Raw genomic sequence first — 26,412 nt, 5'->3', positions numbered from 1 at the left:
ACTCTCAGACTCTGACAGACAAATTAAGAATACTGAAAGAAATTCTTCATGGTCCTGCTGTTCATCTTGTAGAGAGGGGTGCTGAGATGCTGTTCCAAAGTGCAATTTCTTTAAGGGAGGTGTCAACACTGTTCAGGAGGAGCATGGGCGAGCGGGGCTCCCCCCGTGCCAGTGCCTGTCTCGGAATGACAAAGCAGGATCCTCTCCCTTGCTCTCTTTCTAACCTGTTCATTTTGGTTTTCCTCTCCCCTCCAGGCACCTCCACAGAGAACGACTGTGCTTTTGAACCCGACTACGCAATTCCTCCTCTCCCAGTGACCGAAGGTATGCAGCACATTCGGATTATGGAGGGCATGTCCCGCTCCCTTCCATCCTCCCCCTTACTCACACATCAGTCTATCAGTGTTCGGCTCCAACCTGTGAAGAAGTTAACTGGTAAGGACTTTAATAAACTTCACTGGGGCTTTTAAGGTCCGTTGGTGCAAAAAATCTGTAAGAAAAAAAAGGCTTTTGAAGGGCTTCTGTGTCCAAGTCATTCCCTCGTTTGTTAAAGCAGCTGCTTTGGTCAAACCCAGGGATGGATTGGATTTCGTGCTGACAGAGAAATCTTTCTATTCTGAAAAAAAGATCTCTCTGGTTTACAAATGTTCTCGAGTTTTTCTGAGAAATTTCTAGGTGTGTTTTAGTTCAGCTTTGTGTTGTGGTTTTTGCACAGGGGAAGTGTTACAGTAATTTCAAAGAACTTGATGCTTAAATTTTGAATGCCAAGAGCACATCAGAAAAATGATAAACTTCTACAGCAAAGTGACTTTTTTTTTTTTATTCATGCATATTTTTAAACTGTTTTGTTTATCTGATTTGCTGGGATTGTGGTTTGAACACCTAGAGATGGTAAAGTAGTTGGATTTTCAAAAGCACTTGGAGTTCAACATCCATGTAAAAGCCTGAAAAAAAAGTGTTTCTGCTGGTAACAGTTTGAAAAACTTGTGTTTTGCCTAAAATCTGACCCCACTCTGTGCCCACCTTTAAGAAAAAGCAGCCAGTGTCCTGTGCTTGTACTGAGGGAAACCTCCAAAAAGCATTTTTACTGTCTATAATCTGACCTACAAGGGAGCTCTGATACACTTGGTGCCTTTTGTTTTCCCTGCTCTCTGTTGAAAGGAGAAATTGGGAACAAGAGGGAGAGATTCTGAGTTGTGACAGAGCCACAATTCCATGATTGGGCAGGGCTGCTCTTTGGAGCATCCCAGTAGTTCCTCAAAAGACCTGGAATTCCAGCAGTGGCTTTTGCAGGTGGTAATTCAAGGAGAGGGATGAGGATTCCTCCAAACCCCAGGGGTTGGGCAGCTCCCTGGAGCCTGTGCTCACCCTCCCATGGGGTGGGATAGAGCTGCAGGTGTTCACCTGGTGAAACATTCCTCTGTCAGGGAGATTTGGGAATGACATGCTGTGAGATGTAGGCCTGGAAAGGTTGGGGACAAACCAGGGTGGTGTCCATAAAATGCTGAGAACTGTTATTGCACAGAAGCAAGAGAAGAAAAGTGCAGGCTCCCACTTTTGTTCAGGGGTCCATTTTGGGGTCACACACTAAACTCCACTGGGTATGCATTGGGAATGTGACTCCATCTGTCTTCTACTTGCATGCTTTCCCTTTTCCATCTGTTTGAAATCCCCTGTTCCAGCTGCACCCAGGCCTGTCCCAGCCAAACCCCTGCTCATGCTCTGCACGTCCAGGTCTCGATGACTCCAGCAGAGCTCCCCATGCACTTGGAATTCAGGGGGTGTTTCCCTGCATTGGTGGAGTAGATTTTTAAAATTATTAGTTTAATTTGCTGTTGATATTGTAAAAGGAAGGAGTTTATTTTCCATCCTTCTGCAGTCATGGTAGGAATTTGTTTGCTTTTATAGGGTGATGTGGAAAGGAGCGGGGAAAGCAGCACTTCTGCTCTTTGTTATTCAGAGTATTTATCACGTTTCCTCAACTATTCCTTATGGTCTGTCTCTTATTTACTACTAATCTGAGAGATTTAGAAAGCAGAAATATCCCTCAGCAGCAGAAAGAATCATAGAGTATCCTGAGTTGGAAAGGACCCACAATGAATCATTGATCCAACCCCTGGCCCTGCACAGACACCCCAACAATCCCACCCTGTCCCTGAGGGCATTGTCCAAACCCTCCTGGAGCTCTGGCAGCCTTGGTGCCCTGGGGAGCCTGGGCAGTGCCAACCACCCTCTGGGGGAAGAACCTTTCCCTGACATCCATCCCAACCCTGCCCTGACACAACTTCATGCCGTTGGACAAGGTGGCTGGGGAATGACATTTATCAACAGATAAAAAATTGGGGGTTTATTTTTTGCTAGGGGACGTTGACTGCCAGTTTATATAAAGACCCTCCTCAGTTTTATTCATTAGTATACCAGCATGATAGAAAAAAATAAAGAAAATTAGGAGTTAATATTAGATTTGTGAAGACAACTTCACAGCTCGATGTATTTTTTGATGTGTTTCTCCCCAGTTTCACCCAATAACCCTCCCTGATTTTACAGCAGCCTGGTAAATGCTATCACAGCACACTCCAAACCTGGCAGGATTGATAAGCAACTTGATTCAAAAATCTTCATGTGACTGGGGGAGCTTTCAGATAAAAATGAGGCACCAGGAGCTGAACAGTGAATGCACAGAGAGGTTCCACCCAGGCTCACTGGCTGTCAGGATCCTTGTGGGTCCCTTCCAGCTCCGGATATTCCGTGTTTCTGTGATTCTCTGGTGGTTTCCTCCTCTCCTGTGTCTCGTTCTGCTGCCCAGTGGTTAATCCTACACAATGTGAGCAGTGATTTCTGTCGGAGAAGGGATGAGGGTGATTCTGGGAGACTGAAGTTACAAAGAGAGGCTTTTGTCTGCCTGACAGTTGCCACATGGATTTTTCAAAGGGACCTTCAGAGCATGGAAAATTGTTGAGAAATTATCCAATTGTAGGGGCTTTTCATGCTGTTTGCTCCTTCCAGACTTTTGTGTGGCACTGCCCCATTCCTGTCATAATTCCATATCTGCAGAGGGGCTGGGGAGAGGATGGGACTGTTTGCTGCATAAAAATCTTCATTGTCTCTTACATTATTTTTTTTTTTCCTAAAGCTTTAATTCCTGAGACCATTTACCAGATATTTGCAGCAGCCTGACAGAATCTGAAGGGGATACAGAGAAGCCAGACAGGGACTCTTCCTCAGGAACTATAATGACAGGATAAGCGGGAATGAGTTAAAACTGGAAAAGGGGAAATTAAGGTTAGATATAAGGAAGGAATTGTTCCCTGGGAGGGTGGGGAGGCCCTGGCACAGGTTGCCCAGAGAAAGCTGTGGCTGCCCCTGGATCCCTGGAAGTGTCCAAGGCCAGGTTGGACAGGGCTTGGAGCAACCTGGGCTGGTGAAAGGTGTCCCTGCCCATGGCAGGGGGTGGCACTGGATGATCTTTAAGCTCCCTTCCAACCCAAACCATTCCATGATTCTATGATAATATAAACTTTTAAAGTTCTTAACCTGGCTGATTGGTAACTGAGTCAGCTTTCCATCCAAGAAGTTAAAGCAGTTAAAATGTCTGGGTTTGGTAAAAAGCCCCAGGAACACGTTCCACGGGGGGTTGGTTTTCTGTCCAGAGGAGCTGAGGTCACTCACATGTTGGTATCTGGGTTTGCTGGGTATGGAGACTTGGCTGGATTCAGAGGGTGATAAATATTCCATGCGGGTGCAATTTCCACTCTGCTGAATAGTCTGGTGATTAAGAAAACTCAGGTCATTGTGGCTCTGAGGGGTGAAGTAATAGTCAGCATAAGTAATCAACTCTCCTCTCCTGCCTGTGTCACCTCTTGTTTAGCACTGGCTGAGAACATATTTAAAATCAGCACATTTAACCTCAATTTATGTTGTTCAATATTTTTTTTTTACAACGGTGGCTTTATTAGCAAGTGTAATGTGAAAAACACATAATAAAAAGAAAGCAAAACCCCCACACCCCCCCCCCAGCCCAGGATAAGTAAGTGAAGACACCATTTTGTTTGGTGTCTGGGAGAAAATTAGCACTTAAAAGTCGCCGTGTTTGTTGCACAGAGAGCAACTGCTTTCGAAACAATGGGGTTAAATGTGCTCCCATACATGAAAAGTGTGTTATTGCTTCCTCAAAGCCATGGCTGCATGGAAAATAATGCTGTGTACCTGCCTGGAGGACAGGATTGCTTTCCAGGAGGGGTGCTTAGGGATGAATGTCTCTAAGTGCTTTCATGAATCGGTGCCAGAAATACTCCTATTAGGTTAATAAATGAGATATTGGGCTGAAAAAACTCGGCTCCTCACGGTCTCTCCTGTTCCTGTGGAACCCAGCACGTGCAGAGGGTTCACACAAAGCCCTGTGCCGCACCCCACTCCTCCTCCTCCTGCTCAGGAAGGAGTGTTCATTTGCATATTGCACATTTATATGCGCGGGGATAATTTTATTCATCCCTGTACTTGGCTCTTGCTATTTTTTTCCCCCGTTGAATGACAGACTGCAAGCGTTAGGATTCTCTTAGAAAGAGCCACGTGTGTGTGCTCAGAGGGAGGAGGGGGGAATATTAGCAGGAAATTTAGGAAAGAAATGGTGTTTTTCTAGCAAAAAGCTGGCCTAGATGCTTCGGGTTGGATTCTCATCCCTCCTGTATCCACTGGGAATCAGCTGCTCCCGTGTCTTCAAAGACATGGGCCCGGGGAACTGGTTTCATGGCAAACCCTCTGCTTTGAGAACGTTCTTCCCTTGTGCTTTGGGAATGTGGGAACTTCACAGAAGTGAGTAGGAATATTCCTAGGTGTGTTCAGGCAGTTAACAGCAGCCTCTTTGCTGAAGAGAATGTGTATTCTTTCACTGGATCCTTCAGATCAGGGCAGAGCAGGATGGACATTTGCTCTGCCCAGTGACACCAGTAAGGACCCACCGTCGTGGTTCTCAACAACCCCCAGTCCCCACAGACAACATCCCCTGGGCCACCATCCCCCCTGTCATGTGAAGTGCTGGGCTCTTGTCACCTCCCCACCCCTCTTGGGATACCCTTGCATCTCTTGGGAATAGCCATGAGGATTGTCACCCCCCCCTTCTTTGTACCTTCAGCAAATGGTTCGATATTCTCGCTGCTGGTTGTAATTGTGGGATTAAAAAGCTGAGCTCTGTCTGCTTGAAAACTTTTAATTGTTTCTTATTTAGTGCTGACAGGCCCGGATTAATGATTGCAGCCCCTGGGACTACTTGTTCTCTCTCTCTCCAAAGTGATGCACCAGCTCAGCTGGGTGGGAGCAGGAGGGATGCTGAGGCCCAGCTCCAGGGGTGGGAGTGCTGGGGGGAAACCAGCTGGGCTGGCACATGTGGGAAGTGGTGGAGTCACCACTCCTGGAAGTGTTCAGAAGATGTGTGGATGTGGCACTTGAGGACGTGGTTCAGTGTTGGAACGTGATGGTGGTGCTGCACTGATGGTTGGATTTGATGATCTTAAAGGACTTTTCCAGCCTTAATGATGATTCTGTGATGTGAGGGTGAGGAGGGACTGGCACAGGTTGCCCAGAGAAGCTGTGGCTGCCCCTGGATCCCTGGAAGTGTCCAAGACCAGGTTGGACGGGGCTTGGAGCAACCTGGGCCAGTGGAAGGTGTCCCTGCCCATGGCAGGGGGTGGCACTGGATGATTTAAGGTTCCTTCCAACCCAAACCATTCTGAGTTTCTGTGTTTTTTCAAATAAAACAGAGTCATCAAAGGGAAGGATTTCTAGATGTTAAGATTCCAGTTGCGGAGCACAGGCTCCAGACCTGCAGTGTTGTGTTGGTGTTTGATCCTCTCCCTCCCAGTGCATTGTCTCTTTGAGCTCGTGTGTCAAGTGAAAAGCTGATGATGATTGTGGAAAATAGTGTGGTTTTCCTGCTCCATGCTGTACATGGAATACAAACCCTGGCCTTGCCCACAGCTTGCTGTGGCAGCTGTGTGTGAGTTGGCTTTCCCTGCTCTGCTGTACCTGAAGATGCTTTGTGGGCACCACCAGCCTTCCTTGCCCAGCAGCGGTTGGGTTACAGGTTAATTTGGGATGTTTTCCTGTCCCTTGGAGCAGTGGCAGCATCAGTGTTGGTGGCAGTGCCACTCAGGCTCTCAGCCACCTGATGGTGCTGCAGTTTGGCTCATCTCAGCCTCACTCTGTGTGGACAGAGCTGCTCACCTGTGTGGGGCTGGGAGGGCTCGGTGGTACCCTCGTTACCACAGACGTTCATTTGGGGTCGTTATTATCATCTGTACGTTTCCCTTCATTAATAAATTCAGTTATTTCAATTCTAGTTATTGGAATGTGCTGCAAAATCATGTTGTTTGGCTGTGTTTTGGCACAGCTCTCCCAGTGCAGGCGTGTCCGGGCTGGACACGACCGTGTGTCGGGAGATTTGTGCCCATTCCTTCAGTGTGAACAATGAAACCTGTGCCCACCAAGAAGGGGCTGCTGCAGCTTTAAAGCATCCGAGGGCTTAGAGCCTTTTAGTATAAATTGCTCCCAGAATCCATGTCACAACTCCTTATATGGTGCTGCTTTTTTTCCCTTAGTTGCCATGCCAACAGCAGCACTGCACCATTCATCAGCTCCGGTCCTGGGCTGCATCGCCAGCCCCCCGGCTTACTCCGAAATGTTCGGCAGAGCATCCCTGAACCACTCACTCCTCCTTTATTTCCCTGTTCCTTCAGCACTTCGCTCTAGGAAAACAGCAAATTAAGCTGCGCCATAGAAAGGAACTGTAGAAATCCTCCGTTTTCCCCCCCCGAGGGAGGCGTAAAGGCTGCGTTTGCTGCAGCGTTCCGGAAGGAATTAAAGCAGCTCGGGGGGACTTGGAGAAGAGGGGAAGGCTCCGTGTCCACGAGCTTCTCCACAATCCTCCCGGAGCCGCTCCGTGGCCCCCCGAAGATGCTGAGGTGATGCTGAGGTGATGCCGAGGTGATGCTGAGGTGGTGCTGAGGTGATGCTGAGGTGATGCTGAGGTGATGCCGAGGTGATGCTGAGGTGGTGCCGAGGTGGTGCCGAGGTGATGCCGAGGTGATGCCGAGGTGATGCTGAGGTGGTGCTGAGGTGATGCTGAGGTGATGCTGAGGTGGTGCTGAGGTGATGCCGAGGTGATGCCGAGGTGATGCCGAGGTGGTGCTGAGGTGATGCCGAGGTGATGCTGAGGTGATGCTCGGAGGGGCGGCGGGCACCGCAGGGAGCCGCCGGTCGGTCGGTCGGTCGGTCGCGCTTTCGGGAGCGGAGCTTTGACATCAGCGGCGGGAGGTGTCACCTGTAACATCATCCTGACGTGGGGAGCGGCGGGATGGAGCCGGCGCTAGGGAGAGGGGGGCACCAGAGGAGGATCCGGGCTGGAGTGCTGCTCTCCAGGCGCTGGGATCCCTGAATTCCCAGCCTGGCCGGCTCCGCTGCCGGGCTGCACACGCAGGGGATGGGGAGAGCAGACAAAGCCCTGTGAGTATTTGGCCAATTTGTGGTGCCTGGACTTTGACTGGAATTGTGTTTGGCGTTCCTTGGCCTCCTCTAACTGCAGGAAATCGATGTGCAATAAGGGATTCTGGGGCTCCTGCTTGGCAAGGAAGCCATTACTAGGAGGGATTTGGTGTCAGGAGGGGTGATGCTGCTGCTGCTTATTTGTCTTGTAGTTGTTGTTGCAATAGTTTTACATAATCCGAGTTTGTCACCTCGCTCGCGTGTGCAGAATTCCTCCCACAGAACCAAACGAATGTGCAGTGAAAAAATTCCATTTCTCAGCATTTGCTGGAATAGGTCTGCTGGGGAGAGAGTTGAAAATGCTACAGATACCAAGTGGTTTGTTTTTAAAATGTTAGAACAATAGGATTGAGATAAGGTTTTCCTTCTCGGTTCCAAAACGACCACAGATTAGATTGGAATGGATTGTAAAACCCCCATGTGCTGAGAGAGGGAGATATTTGCTTTTCACAAAGAGTTTTAATTCAGTGCTGCTAGAAACACAAATAAATAAACAATCATTATCAAGGTGTGATTTGAGGAAAAGCTGTTGAAGTGCCTGGTGCTCATGTTGCAGCTCATTTTTGTGCTTAAAATTGTTGGTGGCAGGACAGCTTTTGCTCTTTCTAAAGTATTTTTATACCGTAATGTTCGCAGCAGGCTTGTGTTCCTTTTTATTGAATTCTCTGTCATACTGTGGGCAAGACACTGATGTGAAATTCCTGGTTCTGTGTGGGAGTGGAGGTTGGGTGGGAGGCCCACCCTGCACCTCGGGATGCACAGCAGATCCAAGGCACCCAGTTACCTGGGAAGTGCCCCCACATTCACGGGGGGGGGGGTTTCAAGGTGCATAGTATGTGTTTTTTTATTGGGCATAGTTCATTTTCCGTTGAATTTTCCCTGATGCCATGCAAACCGAGGCTGGCTAGAGGTTTCACAAGTAGAAAACTTGCGTTTTGTCAGAATTATTGATTTAAAAAATGACCTCACACACACACACAGAGAAGCAACACTTCATTGTGCTTCGGGCACATGGATTTTCAGTCCTGTCTTGAACTCTTCACGTGACAAACCCCGATGTCTCAGGAAGAATTTTTTCATGGAAAGGGCTGTCAGGCACTGGCAGGGGCTGCCCAGGGAGGTTTGGAGTCCCCATCCCTGGAGGTGTCCAAGGAAGGACTGGACGTGGCACTGAGCGCTCTGGGCTGGGGGACAAGGTGGGGATGGGGCACAGGGATGATCCTGGAGGTCTTTTCCAACCTCAGTATTTCTGGGATTTTGCCTCCAACAATGAACCTGCTGGAGAAGGAGGATCCTCGTTCAGTTACACTAACGTGCACTGAATATTTTTTTCCTGGTGTGCCAGTTCTTAACTATCCATTTTTGGGATTCTTGCTCCATTATTTTTGGACTTGTGATTTGTTTTGACAGGCACAGACTTAAATGGAAACCAACTGGGCTTGCAGAGATGAAACAGGTGGATGAACGTGCCCCTGTGTACCCACAGATGCACATTTATCTTTATTAAACCAACAGAACTCTTCGTGTGAAATGGGGGAAATTTCCCACTTAGGTTTTTTTGGAGCTCCAAAACTGTCTTTGAAATTTATGCAGATAAATAATATGTCTGTTTGTAACTTTTGGCATTCAAACAAATCCTGCACTGAGGGGTTTTTTTTTTGCTGGAGATCTGTCAAACTTGTGACGTTTTTGCATTGATTTCTGCGTAGTTTGGACGTAACTTTTATTTTTTTGAATGAAAGCAAGGAAAAAACTGGCAGATCATATTTATTGGCTTTTGAAAGTCCAGTTCTAGCATGGATTTGCCCCAGTGCTGTTTATAAGACAAACCCTATTCTGTCTTGTTTTGACACCCTTCCATATTGACAGAGCAGGAATTGCAAGCGAGAGATGCAGAAAATCCCACATTTTCCCTCGGTGTTGGTGAGGTTGTTGTCTGCCCACCAGCCCTGCAGAACCTTTAGAATTTGCTCTTCCCACGGATTGTATTTATTTGCATCGAGGCTGTTGGACTGCTCAGCCTTGCAGAGGATGTGGTAAACATGTCATCACAGCCCTGGAGCTGGGAGAAGGTGATAACAGCTCTGCCTTTCACATCATTCCGTAGATGCTTAAACAAAGGAAGGACCCCAAAAGTTTCTTTAGTGCAGAGAAACGTTAAAAAGGCAAAAAAACCAGTCGTGAACCTCCATGACTTTTTCAGAGGCTCGGGGATAGGAATTGTCCTTATTTCACACTGGGGCTGCACAAAATGGAGAATCTGTCACGATTACACTTCTGCTGTGTGAGAATTTGAATTTTTAGACGTAGCTAAGAGGTTTCTATAGCAAGAGGAGGTGGTGTAGAAAGCCTCCCGTGGAGTTAAATCAGGCCATCTCTCTTCCCTTGGCTACATCTTTCCTCCTCCTGCTCCCGGAACGTGCCCTCGGAGGTGTCCTGTGCACTTGGGAGCAGAAGAACCTTCACAGGATCCTCTTTGGAATAAGCCCTTGTGTCCTCCTGGGCTGCCTGTTTTCTGGGGAAAAGCCATCATCTCCAACTGGGCATGTTCTCTGGTCTTCTCCTACTTCTGTCACAACGGGACAGCCTGGTTTGGAAACCTCTCCCTGTGTCCTCATGACTGGGGTGTTGGGTTGGGTCACTTCCCAAAGGCTCAGCATTCCTTTGGCAGAAGTTGATTTCTGGTGGGATCTGTTCCTGGTTGGCTCTAATCCTGCAGGAGGCCCTGGTCAGGCTCAGAAAGACTCAGGGTCTTATCACCAGCTTTGGGGTGGTGCCACTCATGAAACATTCCAGCAGCACATGAGCAGGGTTCTGGTGGGTCATTGCAGAGCCACGGGCTGGATTCTCATCCCAGATCCCTGACCAATGCCCAGACCAGACAGGAGGTTGAGGATTGAGCTGGATCTTTGGCTCTGAACCTTTCCTTGGCACTTGGCATCTCTTTCCTTGCTCCAGGGTGACATCCCTTGAGTAGCTGTTGGTGCTGTGTAATTCCAGTCCTGGATAAAGAGGCTACAAAAGAGATGGAGAGGGGATTTTTATGAGGTCATGTGGTGGCAGGACAAGGGTGAATGGGTTCAAACTGCCAGAGGGCAGGGTTAGATGGGATATTGGGAAGGAATTCTTGGCTGGGAGCATGGGGAGACCCTGGCACAGGTTGTCCAGAGAAGCTGTGGCTGCCCCTGGATCCCTGGAAGTGTCCAAGGCCAGGTTGGATGGGGCTTGGAGCAACCTGGGATGGAGGAAGGTGTGCCTGCCCATGGCAGGGGGTGGGATTGGATGGGCTTTGAGGTCTTTCCAACCCAAACCATTCTGGGATTCTGTGATTAATGGCTGGTTTAAGTTTATTTGGAGTTCTATCAAAGATGCCTTTGGCCCAGAACATCCCAGCTGTGTTGGGATATACCTGTGTGCCACATGTTGCCAGAAACCTTCACCAGCAGCTCTTGGCACCTCAAAACATGCAGTAGTATAATCCATCCCTCCCCATGCAGTTCATTAAGAAATAACTTATTTTCTGTTACCAAAATATGATTCTTGGTTCCTTTCCAAGTACATATTGTGCATATACATTTCTGAATGAGCTGCTTTCTTATTCCAGCATCAGCTTTTTTAACAGGCAAAATAATCCCCCTCTAAGCACCCTCTTTGTTGAGCTGCAGCTGATGGCCTGAGGTTTTTATGCTGCAGGTGGAGATGGGCATTTTTCCTGTCGACAGAGAAGGAACATCCCCTCAGCTCAATGAAATGAGAAAACAAATTAACCCAAACTGGCTTGAAATGGTACTTTGACCAAAGGAAATAAAAAAATAAAAATCCTCACTTGCAGTGTTTATTTGGTTCAGTACCTCTGTATTTATTAAAGCAGCTCTTGAGGGTCTGACATGTGCCATGTTGTGACTGAGTGTCACGTGTCTGACAGGACCCACAGGTCTGGACTGTCTGTCACAGTCTGAACCCTGATTTTGAAAGGGCTCCCGTGGCTTGTTTGGAGGTCTGAGCCTGATGCCTCAGCAGGTGCTGCTTCAGGTCTGGATAGTCAGTCATTTTTCAGGATTTCTTAAACACCCCATGATAATTTCTTTATCCTCTTGCTCTATCCCCCCCAGTTAGAAAAGATGCTTTTTGGTGTCCCAAACCAGCCTGGTCAGCCAGTAGAAAATGGAAGTGTTCTGAAGGATTAGAACATTTCTAAAAGCTTTCCTGGTTTGCCTTTTTTTTTTTTTTTTTTTTTTATGTTTTGCACAAGTGAAATAAATGATGTGGTGCTGGACCTGTTGCTGGTGCTCTGGAAAACAGACCAGTTCTTGCTACCCAGTTAATCCAAGGGCAGGTTGTGTAAGGGGATGAGGAGGAATAACTCCACATCATCTCCTGGGAAAGGAGGCACTGCTACACTACATATGGGCTGAGCTTTAGCTTGTACCACACTGGTTGAAGTTTATCTTTGGGCAGAAGCCATTTGTGCATTTCTAAATAACCTTGTTGTGTTTAGAAATGCATTGTTCTGATCCCCAGCTCCCCAGCCCTGCCGAGCATGAACCACCTCAGCATTGCACGGCCCACTTGGTTGTGCCACAGGATTAAATTCCTGCTTTCATGTCTGCATCCAAACAGGACCTAATGTGTGGCATTGTGCAGGGGTTGATTTCAGAAGTAAGTGGGTTTGCACCGTAAATGCTTCGTTACAGGATAATCACACGTTTATAGCTGAGCTTCATGTGAGGTTTGCTCGAGAGCTGCGGTGCTTTTTGTTTTACAGTGTCTGAGACCGTGAATTTTCAGCAGAGGAAATGCATTTGCCAGCTTTTGTAAACCTGGATTAGCAGCTGCTCATTTAAACCCAGCGTCCTTTGCTCCCAGGGAGTCAAAATTTCACCTCTTAAGCAAGCAAAGGTTGTTTCTGTCCCTTTGTGGTCACAGGATGTGTTGGGGTGTCATGATAGTTCACGAGGAGATCAGGGATGTTCTTTCCTCCTCTGCCTTCTGGGTTTGCTCTTTCATCCTTTCTGTGATTTTTCTCCATAAATCCAACATGGACAAACTTTATGTCCATGGATCCCTGTCTGCCCTGTTTCTGTAGGAAGCAAGGCTCACTATTTTCCTTCTGATCAGTGGTAGAATCATTCAAATCAAGTTCTATTTACTTAAATTCTTTGTGCTGGTTTTTTTTTCTTCCCTATTAAAATGTCCAATTTCCTATTTAATGATGAATGGACATGATTTGTGAGTGAATTTAAAGAGCCCCTTAAACTTTTACCAGAGGTTTGCATCTTTATGTCATGGAAAAAAAATTAAAAAAAAATAAAGACTGAGTGCTTTGTTTGCTGCAGTTCTTCTCAGGGTAGGTTTTGAAATTTCTGGAAGCAGATTGAAGCTTGTCCAGCACGCTGTTCATAAGAGCAACAGTAAAATATAAATTATATAAATATATATAAAATATAAATTATATAAATATATATAAAATATAAATTATATAAATCTAAAGGAGCTGTACCAAAAAGACAGGAAATCCAACCTCTTGCCAAGCTGAGCTTCTACTGCAACCACAGATTGATTTGGGTGGGGAGGGACCTTAAAGATCATCCAGTGCCACCCCCTGCCATGGGCAGGGACACCTTCCACCAGCCCAGGTTGCTCCAAGCCCCGTCCAACCTGGCCTTGGACACTTCCAGGGATCCAGGGGCAGCCACAGCTTCTCTGGGCAACCTGTGCCAGGGCCTCCCCACCCTCACAGGGAACAATTCCTTCCGGAGATTTTCTGTTGAATTTCTGTTTATCTTTCTCTTTTTCTAATTCTGGAAAATGTCAGCTTTGGAGCCCCCAGAATGGGCAGTTGGGGAGTGGCAGAAGAGGAGGGATGGGATGGGATGGGATGGGATGGGATGGGATGGGATGGGATGGGATGGGATGGGATGGGATGGGATGGGATGGTTGGAAGATGAAGGCCTCAGTGCTGTGAGGAGATGTGACAGCCCTTGGGTACTGTGAAAGGTGGGGAGGGAGAAAGTGCAGATGGAAAAAAGTATTGGATTCCAAGGGGGAGAAAGAACACCTGGTTTGACAAAGGCTGAAGTGAGGAAGGGGCTCTGAGGGCGCAGAGAAGAACCGAGCTGGGGTGAGGCAGCGCTCTGGGGCTGGTTGTGATCCACGTGTGTGTTCTGGGGCTGCCTGGGTGGAACTGCCCACCCTGGAGCCCCCAGAGCAGCACGTGTATCTCTGACCCTCTCACAGAATCACAGAATCAGCTGGGTTGGAAGGGACCTCTGAGATCATCCAGCCCAACCCTTGATCCAACCCCGCCGTGGTTCCCAGCCCATGGCACTGATGCCACATCCAGTCTGTCCTTAAACACCTCCAGGGATGGAGAATCCACCCCTTCCCTGGGCAGCCCATTCCAATGGCTGAGCACCCTCTCTGCAAAGAAATTCTTTCTAATCTCCAACCTAACCCTCCCCTGGCACAGCTTCAGACCCAGCCCTCTTGTCTTGCTGATGGTTGCCTGGGAAAAGAGACCAACCCCCCCTGGCTCCCCCCTCCTGTCAGGGAGTTGCAGAGAGTGAGGAGGTCTCCCCTGAGCCTCCTCTTCTCCAGGCTGAGCCCCCCCAGCTCCCTCAGCCTCTCCTCCCAGCACTTGTGCTCCAGTCCCTTCCCCAGCCTCGTTGCTCTCCTCTGGATCTGCTCCAGCCCCTCCATGTCCTTCCTGAGCTGAGGGCCCAGAGCTGGACACAGCACTCCAGGGGTGGCCTCACCAGTGCTGAGTCCAGGATGGTAATGTCCTGCTTCAAGGTTTCTGTGTGGGCAGGAAAATCACAACACAGAGGGGGGAGCAGGAGCAGCAACTAAACCTGGAGTCTCCAGTGGCTCTTTGGCTTATCCAGCACATTGTTCATAAGAGCAACAGTAAAATGTGAATTATGTCAATCTCTATATTAGGTAATATATATAAAAATAGATATTTATACGTACAATCTTTAGATGATAAAGATAGATAGATATATATAACTTATATAAATCTAAATGTTGGAGCTGGACTGAGCATCACTCTTGCATTACAGGTGGATTTTTAGCTTCTTATTTTCTTCCCCCCTGCTATAAGAAATGTGTAAATAATGGAGCTTGATTCTTCTCAGGCACACAAAGGCACCTGTGGCTGCATTTGGGAGACCAGCAGCCACTCTGTGTGCTGAGATTCAGGGCTGGAAGGAGCTGGGGTCCCTTTGGTGTGGTGCCATTTGCAGGTTGTGGAAGGTCGAAACTTGGAATTCCTGCAAAGATTTTCTCAGCAGAGCCAAAGGCAGGCTTAGGAGGATACAGGTTTTATCCCTGTTATACTTTCCTTTTTATCTTCTCAGCCATGGAAGTGAGTGGGTGAAAGTGAGAAGGTGTTTTTGGAAGGGAAGGCACCAGCCTGGTGCCTTTGTGTGGATAAATGCTCCTGGCCTTGTTGCATTCCAGGGCTGTTTGGGAAGAGACCCTGAGAGTGCTGCCTTGCCATTCACTTAAAGGACCAGACCTGCTCCTCTGGGGGGACATCTCACTCTCAGGATGCACATTCCCTGTAGAGATTTTGGGTCTCAGTCCCCCTGGTGCTGAGGAGCTGTGCCCCTGACAGCGGGTCTGCTCGGACCCTCTGTGCTCACAGAGTCCTCACCTGCTCGTTAGATGTTTTAATTACATCCTCCAGGCCTGCCATGAGTCCTCCCTGCTCCTCCTTCATGGAAGGGAAGGCTGATGAGCAGTCATCACTTTTCCAAACAGGAACTTTTAACAGCTCCTTTAATTTTATGAGGAAATGAAGAATTTGAAAAGCAAATCAATTACTGAAAACTAAAGGCGGCTGAGTGAGCGATTTCCTGAGGTGAAATCCACCTTTTAAATGGAGCATAATGCAGGTTTTTAAGTGTTAACAAGCAAGTGCAGCTAATTCAGGCTTGTGCCTTGTCAGATAAGCAGCTGCATTTTAAGGGTAGAATATTCTGTGAGGCTCCTACCAGCAAAGAAACATGGATTCTAAATCCAGTTTCATATGAATGGAACAGTTTTGCATCTGTGTCAGTGTAATTACAGCTCTGCTGGTACCAGCTAACCCACCTAAATTAGTTTTTAGCATAGCAAGATTTGAATGGCTGGCAAATAGAAATAAAATTACCTTCTGCAGTCACATCCCTTGCCTTTATTTTAAATGCTGTTATCAAGCAATGAATTTATATTGGCTTGGAGCTGTGTAATCCTGTCATAAACAGGTTTGTGTAGGGAACAGGATCCAGTCTCTCACGTGCTCTAATTTGGGATTACTTGGGCTGGGAATAGTGGGATATTTCACAGTTTAGCCTTCTCTCTTTCATGGTTACAGTATCTTGGTATGATCTGAAAGATATGGTGGGAGAATGAATGAGAGCTTGTTTATGTGCAGCCCAGGCTTGCTGCTGGCCTTGGCCCCACCACTCCTGTCCCAGTTTAATTTGCCTGTATAATTTGATCCCCACCTTTGATCGTTCCTGGCTGCTTGTAGAACACTCAGCAGCGTTCTCTCAGCGCTGTCCAGAGAGAAGAATTCATTTCTGCTGTTTTTTTACTGTTCCCTTCTAAGCCTGGAGTGCAGGTTTTCCCTTTTTACCCCTCTGATTACAGGGAATTCAGCCTGAAATCACGGGCGGCCTTGGAAGGGGCAGCAGGGAAAGGGGGGGCAGAGGTTGATCTGTCTCTGGTGGCAACAGGGTCATAAAAGCAAACTGGGACAAGGCCTGAGGAGCAGGAGGTGTTCCAGGGTGCTGGGTCACTGTCTCTGCTGGGTAACCTCTTGTCTAGAACTTCCTTAACACCGGGTGGTTGTTGTGGCATCAGGTGCTCCAGAGGAGCTTTGGGAAACTCCAGACCTGTGTGTGTGTGGAACATGGTGACAGAAAGGGGTCTGAAGGGCATTGAGTCATAGAATGGCTTGGGTTGGAAGGGACCTTAGAGACCATTCAGTGCCACCCCCTGCCATGGGCAGGGACACCTTCCACCAGCCCAGGTTGCTCCAAGCCCCGTCCAACCTGGCCTTGGACACTTCCAGGGATCCAGGGGCAGCCACAGCTTCTCTGGGCAACCTGTGCCAGGGCCTCCCCACCCTCTCAAGGAAGAATTCCTTCCCAATATCCCATCTAACCCTGCCCTCTGTCAGTTTGAAGCCATTCCCTGTGTCCTGTCCCTCCATCCCTTGTCCCCAGTCCCTCTCCAGCTCTCCTGGATCCCCTTTAGGCCCTGGAAGGGGCTCTCAGGTCTTCCTGGAGCATTCTCTTCTCCAGGCTGAACACTCCCAGCTCTCCCAGTGTTTCTCCATAGCAGAGGTGCTCCAGCCCTTGCAGCATCTTCACGGCCCCTCTGGACGTGTTTCCCCTCTGGATTGTTTCCCCTCTGGACGTGTTTCCCCTCTGGATTGTTTCCCTGTGCTCTTTCCCAAGTGTCTGCTCCTCACTGCTAGAGACAGGTAGCTGAGCCTCCATGAGCCTGACTCTCATTCTTACAGGAAGGAGAGCAGATCCTAAAGGCACACCCGGTGTCCTGAGCTCACCTGGAGCATCTCAAGCACTAGAAAAAATGTTGTAGTGGGGCAGGAGAGCAGTGACTCCAAACCCCTTCGTGTTTAAGGTGCCTTCACAGCTGCACATTGTGATTCAAATCCTGCTGTACTCAAATCTCTGTGTAAATTAGAATGGAGAGAGTCAGAGTCCTGGAATGGTTTGGGTGGAAGTGACCTTAAAGCTCATCTAGAAGAGTGAAAATTACTCAGTACTGGGGAGATCAGCTGCGTTTTGGAGCAGTTGTATTGCACTTGCGCTTTTCCTCTCTGGGAAGAATCATAAGTTAAATATATTTTTCTCTTTTTCTTGTGCCTTGAGCTCAGTTAAGCTTTGTCAGTGTTCAGTCAGGTTTCTTCAGCCTGCCACGCTCAGCACAGACTGTTTTAAGAAACCCCACAACACACAAGTCCCACGCTGGGGACACTGTGACACCGGGGACTTTTCTTTGAGCTCCATCTTCCCATCAGCTTCAGTGAGGAGAGGAAAATGCCTTGGCTTCAGTAGATATTTAATTAGGTTCTGATTTCTGTCATTAAAGTTTAGCTTGAAATCTGAGTGCTGTGTTTGGGTGAGTTGGGCTTTATGTTTAGAAATTGGTGAAACCAATTTCTTTCCAACCCTGAATTACCTGGAATTTGATTGAAGTGACCGAGCTCTTTGCTGTTCTCTTTAGACTAAATGTCCTTTATGGTATATCCAGGTCCTTTTGAACAGTTTTCCTCATTTTCTGTGTGATATTTGAGTCACTGAATTACTGAAAGAACTTCGGGATAGTAGGAGACTGAATGGGAATAACGCAATTCAGTGTTCATGTTTTGTGGCACTCTCGTCTCATCTGTTTTGAATTTAACATTTAATGAAATAAAACTGTTGGGAGAAGGGATGTGAGGAGTTGAGGAACGTTTTCCCCTCCAGCTCTACCCTGTTTCTGCCATGTGGGAGCATTTTGGGGGTATTTGAGCAGATCTTACGTAGGCTTAAAATTTTCATGACGTGGTTTCGTCCTGTAGTCCCAAGTCTGCATTCACTGTTTTGTCTTTTTTAGTACAAAGTCTGAAACTTGAAAAGGAAAACTGACTGCAACAGAAATTTATGGAAAGTATCAGGGGGGAGATTGCTTGTTTTCATAACAAGATGACTTAGAGAACTGGAGCAAGTGGTGCTGCCTCCCTTTCTCCTCTTTCATCCTCCTCCTCTCATGCACAAGTTTTCACCTTGAGTCACAGATGAGGAATTTCTACTAAAAAAGGCAATTTGAAAAGGCTTCGGAAGATGCTGAAAAGAGGAATTTTGGATGGGAAATGACATGGGGAGGTGTACAGTGTGCCTCAGCTCCGAGGAGTCAAAAGCCACTTGACAGGTTTGGATGGGAAGATGAAAGTCCCATCTCCTCCTCCTGCCATGGTTGGATGTTAATTAAACAACTTCCTGCTCCTCAAAGCTCTCCCCTGCAGGGATAAAGACTTCTTGGCAGCCCACATTTGGGAAAAAACCTTATCTAGAGGGAAAGGGAGGGTGGGTTTGTCTTTCTGGGAGCATTAACAGGAGCAACTTCCTTCCCAGAGGTTTGCCAGAATATTCCAGGGAGCAGCTGCTCAGCAGGTTCACTGGGATGCTCCCACTGGTCCAACCTAAACCAAACCACTCTGGCTGACTGGGAGAGGGCACTTTGCTGTCTGGTGTCTCCAGCAGTGAGAAGTTGGATTAAAAAAAATTGCCATTTGCTCCAAATGGCAGAAAATTGTTGCACAGTCATAAGCAAAATGGGAATTGAGCTGAATTCGTTCTGGAAGCACAGACTGCAGACTGCAGGTTGTGTTTTAGGCAGAATTATTTTCTCTCTGAATACAGAAATTTATTTGGAACATCATTGTACTGGCCATTATTGAACACTCCAGGCAGAAATCTGTATTATTTTATTCTACATGTATTTAAAAACCATATAAGCCTTTCAAAACCAGGGGATTTTCTCCCTTGAGCATTGATTAGAAATGTCTGTTCATACAGATGTCAGTTTTGATCAATTATTTGATTTTATTTGGGAGGGTTTGTAATAATTTCAGGAAGAGGAGTTATAATTTGATTTATTTAAGACACTTTTTCAGAAGAGTTGCTCCTTTCTGAGGTCACTGAACACCTTTTTGTGACATCACTGCTGTGACTTGCTGATATTTTCTGTGCATTGTTCACCTGGGGAGAGCCAGAGAGGGGGAAAGAATGTTCCAGGAGGTTTCTGTGGTCCCACAGGATTTGCAGAATCCACTTCTCTGGAGAAGGATATTCCTCATTTTTTTCAAAGAAAAGATAAATTTCAGGAGCAGGAACAGGCAAAACCTTCATGTCTACATTTTAAAGAAGAACTTTTACATTAAGATAGTTGCTTTTCTGAGCAGTCCTTTCCCATTGCTGCTCTCATCCATCACCGGCTCGCTGGATTCTCTTCCTGCTTTTTTTTTTTTTCATTCTCTTCCTCTTTCCACCTTCATTTCCTGCAATTTTCTTCTTTTTTTTTTTTTTTCAGGGGCCTTATCTCCCAAACTAAACGTGTTTTTCTGCAAGTTTTGGAACAAGTGTGATGTTTGCAGACAACACATTGTTCTCCCCACTTGTCTGTGCTGCCCCTGCGATAACGTGGGATGAGAGGAGAGAGGCTGGCAAAGGGAATTCAAAAAGCTTTTATGGGCTCAAAGAATAGAAGAGGGAAAAAACCCCTGGTTCCACAATGGATCCTGTAAAATAATGCTGGGTTATGTAAAGAGGATGTTAACCTTTACTGGAGGTGTTGCCACTGTTTGAATTTTAATTATTCTTTTTGATTTATCCTTAAAAACCAGAAGTACACACAGCTGGGATGTTATTTCTTCAGGTTGCCCAGAGGAGCTGTGGCTGCCCCTGGATCCCTGGAAGTGTCCAAGGCCAGGTTGGATAAATTTGGAGCAACCTGGGCTGGTGGAAGGTGTCCCTGCCCATGGCAGGGGGTGGCCCTGAATGGGCTTTGAGGTCTTTCCAACCCAAACCATTCTGGGATTCTGTGATTAATGGCTGGTTTAAGTTTATTTGGAGTTCTCTCAAAGATGCCTTTGGCCCAGAACATCCCAGCTGTGTTGGGATATACCTGTGTGCCACATGTTGCCAGAAACCTTCACCAGCAGCTCTTGGCACCTCAAAACATGCAGTAGTTTAATCCATCCCTCCCCATGCAGTTCATTAAGAAATAACTTATTTTCTGTTACCAAAATATGACTCTTGGTTCGTTTCCAAGTACATATTGTGCATATGCATTTCTGAACGAGCTGCTTTCTTATTCCAGCATCAGGTTGGACAGGGCTTGGAGCAACCTGGGCTTGTGGAAGGTGTCCCTGCCCATGGCAGGGGGTGGGAATGGATGGGCTTTAAGGTCCCTTCCAACCCAAACCACTCTGGGGTTGGTGCCACAGCAGGAATGATCCCGTGGTCTGGAATTCCCCCTTTATGGCTCTTAGCTCAGCAAACCAACGAGTGCTTTGGGCCCTGGGGCAGGACAGAGCTTCATCCATCCATCCCTGGTGTGCTGGGTGCAGTCCAGCCGTGCTGGATGTGACAGTTCTCTGTTCCAGCAGCTCTGGGGATCAATAGCTCTGCAGCACTTCAGCAGTTTGGGTTGAGGGAGCTGGACCAGCTCCAGCACGTGAGTCAGGCTCTGGCACAGCCTCAGGATGAGCTAAAGGGGGGAGGGAAGGATGTGCTGAGCACCCACTTTTCCTCTCTGGAAATCCAAGTTTTCAAAGTTCGCTCCTCAAACCATGGCTCTGTCACAGCACAGCTCGGGCAGGGGTTTGTAAAATTGGGGCATTTTAAGGATTTCATTCAAATGCTGAATTTATGTTACAAAGAGGGTCGTGGAGGTTGTGGCTGCCCCACCCCTGCAGAGGCAGGTTGGATAAGGCCTTGAGCAGACTGCTCTAGTGGGAGGTGTCCCTGCCCATGGCAGGGGGTTGGGACTGGGTGATCTTTAAGGTCCATTCCAACCCCTCAACATCCTCTGATAATACTGTGCTTACCACAATTAAAAATACAATATCCAGGTGCAGATTTCAGCTCTTCCTCAGCTGAACCAGTCACAAGAGATGAATGTTTGGCAAATCCCCCCACCCCATCATGGCAGGGGGTGGAACTTCGAGGAACTCTTTAAGGCCCCTTCCAACCCAAACCATTCTGTGATTCTGTGAAACACAGAGAAGTTCACTGGTGTCCCTCACATTTTCACCTCTTTAGTGGTGATAAAACCAGTATTTTTACACAAATGTCATTAGTTCTTCCTCTTGTGGCAGAGGGAGGTTCAAAGTACAGGTGAAACTCAGCTGTGTGAGGTGCAGAGAGGACAAAGCTGGGCAGAAAAGCTGATTTTGAGCCGAGCTCCTTGGCTGGACTCTCTCAGGCCACACTTAGGTTGTATTTTGTAGGGATAAAGTGTGTGAGTCTGTGAGTAAAAAGCTCCAGTGCTTTGTGTTAATGCAGTTTGGGCAGTAATGGGACGTTTTCCTGATGCATGGAAGGAGCTGGTGCATGGAGAGGCTCCCAGGAACCCTGGGATGGATCAATCCATCATCCATGTGATGGGAAAAGAGCTGCTTGCTCCAGCATCTTCCTTGGCCATGGATAAATTCATGTGTATCTTTATGGGTGTAAGCATAGAAAAAAGGTGTAGATGTGTGTATATATTGTAGTCAAAGCACGGTATGAATTCAGATCTGCCAAAATAAAGCCTTGTTCAATCAATTCATTAGGTGTTAATAACCCCTTGTTAGTGAAACATTGCTGCCAGAGCTCAAACTGAATTTCAGAGCTGAAGCCTTTTGCTAATCCACGATAATTTCCTTTTATCAGCGCCTTTTAATCTAAAGAAAAGCCTTTTTCTAATTAAAATACTAACTCATCTATAAATTATGTGACAATGAAATGGTGTCAGAGAAAATGCAATAGAATTAGGGAGCTCAATGGGCTGAAGGAGAACTCGGTGCTACTAGAGATAAAATGATTATTCAGAGAGAATAAGCACATCCTGATTTTATTTAGGGTTGGTTTGATGTGGCAGTGGATGCTTGGCATTGATCACAAACAGCACTGAATTGATCCCAGCGCTCCAAGCAGATGTTCAGAAGGATAAACCATCAGCAGATCCCTGGATTTGAAGTGTTTTCCATGTTGGAGGGGCCACAGAACTCTCCAAACTGCTCATCCAGCCTTGGAAAAGGAGCCTCAGCAGCCACTGGTGTGGGTGTGAAGGTTTGAGGGATGGGGCTGATGGTTTGTGTTTGCCAGGTGGAAACAGAACTTTCCAAATAATCTCTGGTTTTAAGGAGGCTCTTCAAAAGCCAGGCTGCTGCCATTGCAGCTGGTATGGAAACACTTTCCCCAGTGTTAGTTTAGTACAGAAGCCCAGGATGGTTTGGGTTGGAAGGAATATTAAGGATCATCCATTCCCACCCCCTGCCATGGGCAGGGACACCTTCCACCAGCCCAGGTTGCTCCAATCCCCGTCCAACCTGGCCTTGGACACTTCCAGGGATCCAGGGGCAGCCACAGCTTCTCTGGGCACCTGTGCCAGGGCCTCCCCACCCTCCCAGGGAGAAATCCTTGTCCCCTCTGGAAGACACAAGACCTGCTACAGAAAGTGCCATAAACGAGCAGCTAATTAAACTTTCTGACTTCCAGCCCCGCTAATTGTGTTGCATTATGTGCTTAATTCCTACCCTGGAATGAGCATCGCTTTCCTTGCTCGGGAAGAGTCGCTGGCAAAGTGAAATGAGAATTTTTATTTGCACTGGCAGAAGGATTTTCAGTTCTGCTCCGCTGGCTCCGCCACTGATGGGGATTAATCTCGCTAAGAACTGCGGAACTCGCCCCGAAAATGGGCAGCAATGGTTTGAAATAACTTCTCAGGCCCTGAAATCCGAGTTCCTGCACTGGTACCACAAGTCAGTTCCTATCTGATGCCAGCCTGGTGTTTGTCACCGAGCCCCTGGGCACAGGAGGGGTCCCTGGGTGGACACAGTGCCCATCAACTCCTGGGCTGTCGTTGGTGACAGGTGGTGGCACCCCAGGGACGAGGTTGGGACTCCAGGCTCCGTGGAATCCATATGTTTTTCTGAGTTAAAGGCTCATTTTGCAGTTCTGGGAAGGCAGCGACTGCCACCTTCCCTTAATCCCTGACGTTTTTATAGCTGGCTGTTGCACAGACCCTTTTTTCCCCGGTGTTTTTGGAAGACATAATGTTCTCTGCTCAAAAACCTGCAGTTGTGTAACAGGAAAGGGATATTTTGATGCTGTTTAAGGCCCGGAGTTGGTTTGTTCCATACAGAAAATCCTGCAGGAATAAGAGGCTGAAGGGACTGAGAAGGTAAAGAGCCCTTCAAATGATTGTTTCATGCTTTTGTTGGTTTTTATAGTTTGTGCCAAATGCTCGTCCCATGACTTTGATGGTGAGACTGGCCTGTGCTCACAGGAGGGTGTTCAGGACCAAGGCAAACAGTTGGGCCTAAAAAGTCACTTTTTTATAAAGAGATCAATTAACATTTGGCTGAAGAGTGTCAAAAGCAGATTTCTGAGTTCATGGCGTTTCCATTTGTTGTTTATCCCAGGAGAAGACTAAATTCCCTAAATCTGAATCTGTCAGGATAATCTTCACTTGGACATGAGTCAGGGGGGGCTTAATTCTTGCATGGGAAAATCCTCCTTTCCTGTAATCAGGTTACATGTGACTTAGGAGGAGTTTTTGTCTTTTACAGGTTCAGGATATTTGAAGTAACAGAGACTTTTTGCTCTGTGGCTTTTCCCAACCTGCAGCTGCACAGAGAGGATTGAATTGACTTTTTAAAGCAAACTGTTGTGTGTGAGTCATGTTTACAAGGTGTGTCTTGGCTGGTGGAAACATGTTTTTAAGGCTCAAGTCATGCTTTTTAGGGAATAAAACCATAAAAGGGGTGCAAGGCCAGGTTGGGCAGGGCTTGGAGCACCCTGGTGTGGTGGAAGGTGTGGGGGTTGGAACTGGGTGGTCTTTAAGGTCCTCCCAACCCAACCCATTCTCTGAAACCCAGCAAAATGATGTGTGTGCCTGAACTTGCAGTGCAGTGAGGATCCACCTCATGGGTGATACGAAGTTCTTTGTTGCTCTCAAAGCTCCATCAGCTTGTTGAATCCAGGAGCTGCTCACTTGTGCTGTCATCAGTCAGTGCTCTGGAGAAGGCAGGAACTGATGGGGTGAGGGGCTCCTCAGGGAGGAGGAAAGGAGATCCAGAGGAGATGCAGAAATAAAACCCACACTGAGATGGGACACTGACTGATCCCTTACAGGGGGGAGCCAACCTGTTCAGTGCTGGATCTGTCAAAGGGTGCAGGTCCTGCACTTTCTGGACTTGTGTGTAGTGGTACCATCCCCCTCTCTTTGTTTATTAAAATTCTTCTTCCTCTGTTTTTGCAATAAACTGTAGTGGCAGAGCCTTCTGGTGACAATCCCATCACAGTCATTGGCATCTGTAGAACTGTGAGAACTCTGTTAGTTCTGTGTTCCAGAGCACAGCCACGTGGGCACGGGATGATCTGTGGTCCTGGGGTCAACCAGGAATGATAAAGAAAGGAAAGATGGGCTATTTCTAATATATGTTATAAAAATGACTGTTACGGGGGGGGGGAGCGTGGTAAAACATTTGAAACAACCATATTTATTAAAATTGCAATTACAAATGAAATATTACAGGATTGGCCACTGCAGGGTTATTATTCTAAACAATTTTCAGGCTGTGAGAATGATCTTGATATTTAAGTGTTTTCATTGCATCAGGATCTGGCACAAGTCCTTGCTGGGAATGATTTTTCACTGATCCAGGCTGGTTTGCAGCTGGTGGGGTGTTGTGTGTGCACAGGTGGGATTTTTGGGGGGGAGGTTTGTACAGAAGTTGGCATGGGGTTGTTTGTGTGAAGGGGCTGCACATCCAGTGGGATGGGGGCAGGAGGGGGCTCCAGGCTGCCCTTGTCTCCCTGAATCTCCCCCATTCCTCCTGCCTGGCACAGCTCCTGTTCCAGCAGCCCCAAGGGGCTCCCAGGGAACGTGCTGGAAATCCCTCACCCTCATCCAGGGTTTCCTTGTGCACAGTGGCACCTGTTTGCCCTCTCCAGGTCTCCTGGGATGGATCAGGAGGGGGAAGGAAGAGAGTCAGAGGGGTTTTTAGCACCTCTTTCGGTGCAGAGATGGGAGGGTTGATTCCTTGCCTTCATTCTGCTCCACAGGGACTCTGTTGGAAAACCACACCCCGACCTTTACCTCTGTTTTCCACACCCCTTGTTTAAAGATTCCTGGGATGGTGGATGTACAGCTCAGTTTGAGAGCTGGTTGTGTGTTGTCTGTCTGGTTCCCCACCCTGGACCTGCTCAGCCTTTCCCTAAAAAACCCAGATTTATCGCTGCCTCTGAGGTCATTCCCTGCCCCGTTGAGCTTTTATTGCAGGAGATGCACAAGAACAACCCCCCATCTTTAGTGTCAGAGCCCAAATTTAATTTGTGGGACAGGGAACTATAAATATAATTTATGTAAATGGAGGGGCAGGGGGTGCTGACCCCCGGAACTGCTGCTGAGTGGTTTTTCAAATCAGCCTTTCACTGTAATGGGCACGAGAGTTTAACTTGGAAATGCAATACAATAATCTCTGCATAGAACTTATTCTCTGGTTCTCTTTCTCTGATCTGGCAGGAGCGTGTTTAAAGACTTTTACTAAACCACTTCTATTTTAGTTAATTTTATTCCAAACAAATGTTGTGCAGAATTTCATGTCTTTTAGAGTTCAGGCTGTTAAAACATGTGGAAAATCCCATTTTTCTAGTACTAGTGGTCAGCACTGCTTTGTGACAGACCCTTTTTACCTTTTCCCTGTTCTTTATTAAGTCTCTTGATCTCCTCTAGATTTGCAAGGATAAAATTGGACTGCTTGTTTTTGGCTTGGGCACCATTAGCTTTGCTCTGCTCTTTTGTGTTGGACACCGAACCTGTTTGCTCCAACACTGAGAATCTTTTGAAATTGAAATTTTACGTCAAAGGAAACAATTACTGAACACAGCATTTGTGTGTCCAGTTCAGATATTTAGAGTTAAGTATCTTAAACCCTGATGGGCTTCTGTGTACCTCTCTGTGATCTTTGCTTTTCCACAGCTGCTCGTTTGCTTCCTATAAAAAAAAACAAATTAATAAAGTAGGAGAAAAGGAAGTGTTTTAGAGTATCAGGAATGTGCCTCGGTGCTCACACACTTTCAAGTCAGCCTGTGCAGATTGAAAGTT

The 26,412-nt window shown here is 47.2% G+C and overlaps 1 protein-coding gene across 8 annotated transcripts in view; it reads left to right on the top strand.

Moving 5' to 3' along the window:
• Positions 1–26,412, top strand: part of TANC2 (tetratricopeptide repeat, ankyrin repeat and coiled-coil containing 2) — a 237,374-nt gene that overhangs the window by 89,254 nt on the left and 121,708 nt on the right. For 5 of the 8 annotated variants that reach the window (XM_051768650.1, XM_051768652.1, XM_051768648.1 and 2 more), the window contains one exon: positions 256–435. In XM_051768650.1, coding sequence (XP_051624610.1) covers positions 256–435 — 180 coding nt within the window. Of the gene's footprint in view, positions 1–255; positions 436–5,702; positions 6,957–26,412 lie in introns of those variants that run through there. The other 3 variants (XM_051768653.1, XM_051768651.1, XM_051768654.1) reach the window with 2 other exon arrangements.

Source organism: Manacus candei, unplaced genomic scaffold (assembly GCF_025592945.1).
Source record: "Manacus candei isolate 608988 ecotype Guabito, Panama unplaced genomic scaffold, ASM2559294v1 h1tg000096l, whole genome shotgun sequence".
Taxonomy (NCBI): domain Eukaryota; kingdom Metazoa; phylum Chordata; class Aves; order Passeriformes; family Pipridae; genus Manacus; species Manacus candei.
Note: the sequence above shows the minus strand (reverse complement) of the source record. Positions and strands in the feature narration are given on the sequence as shown.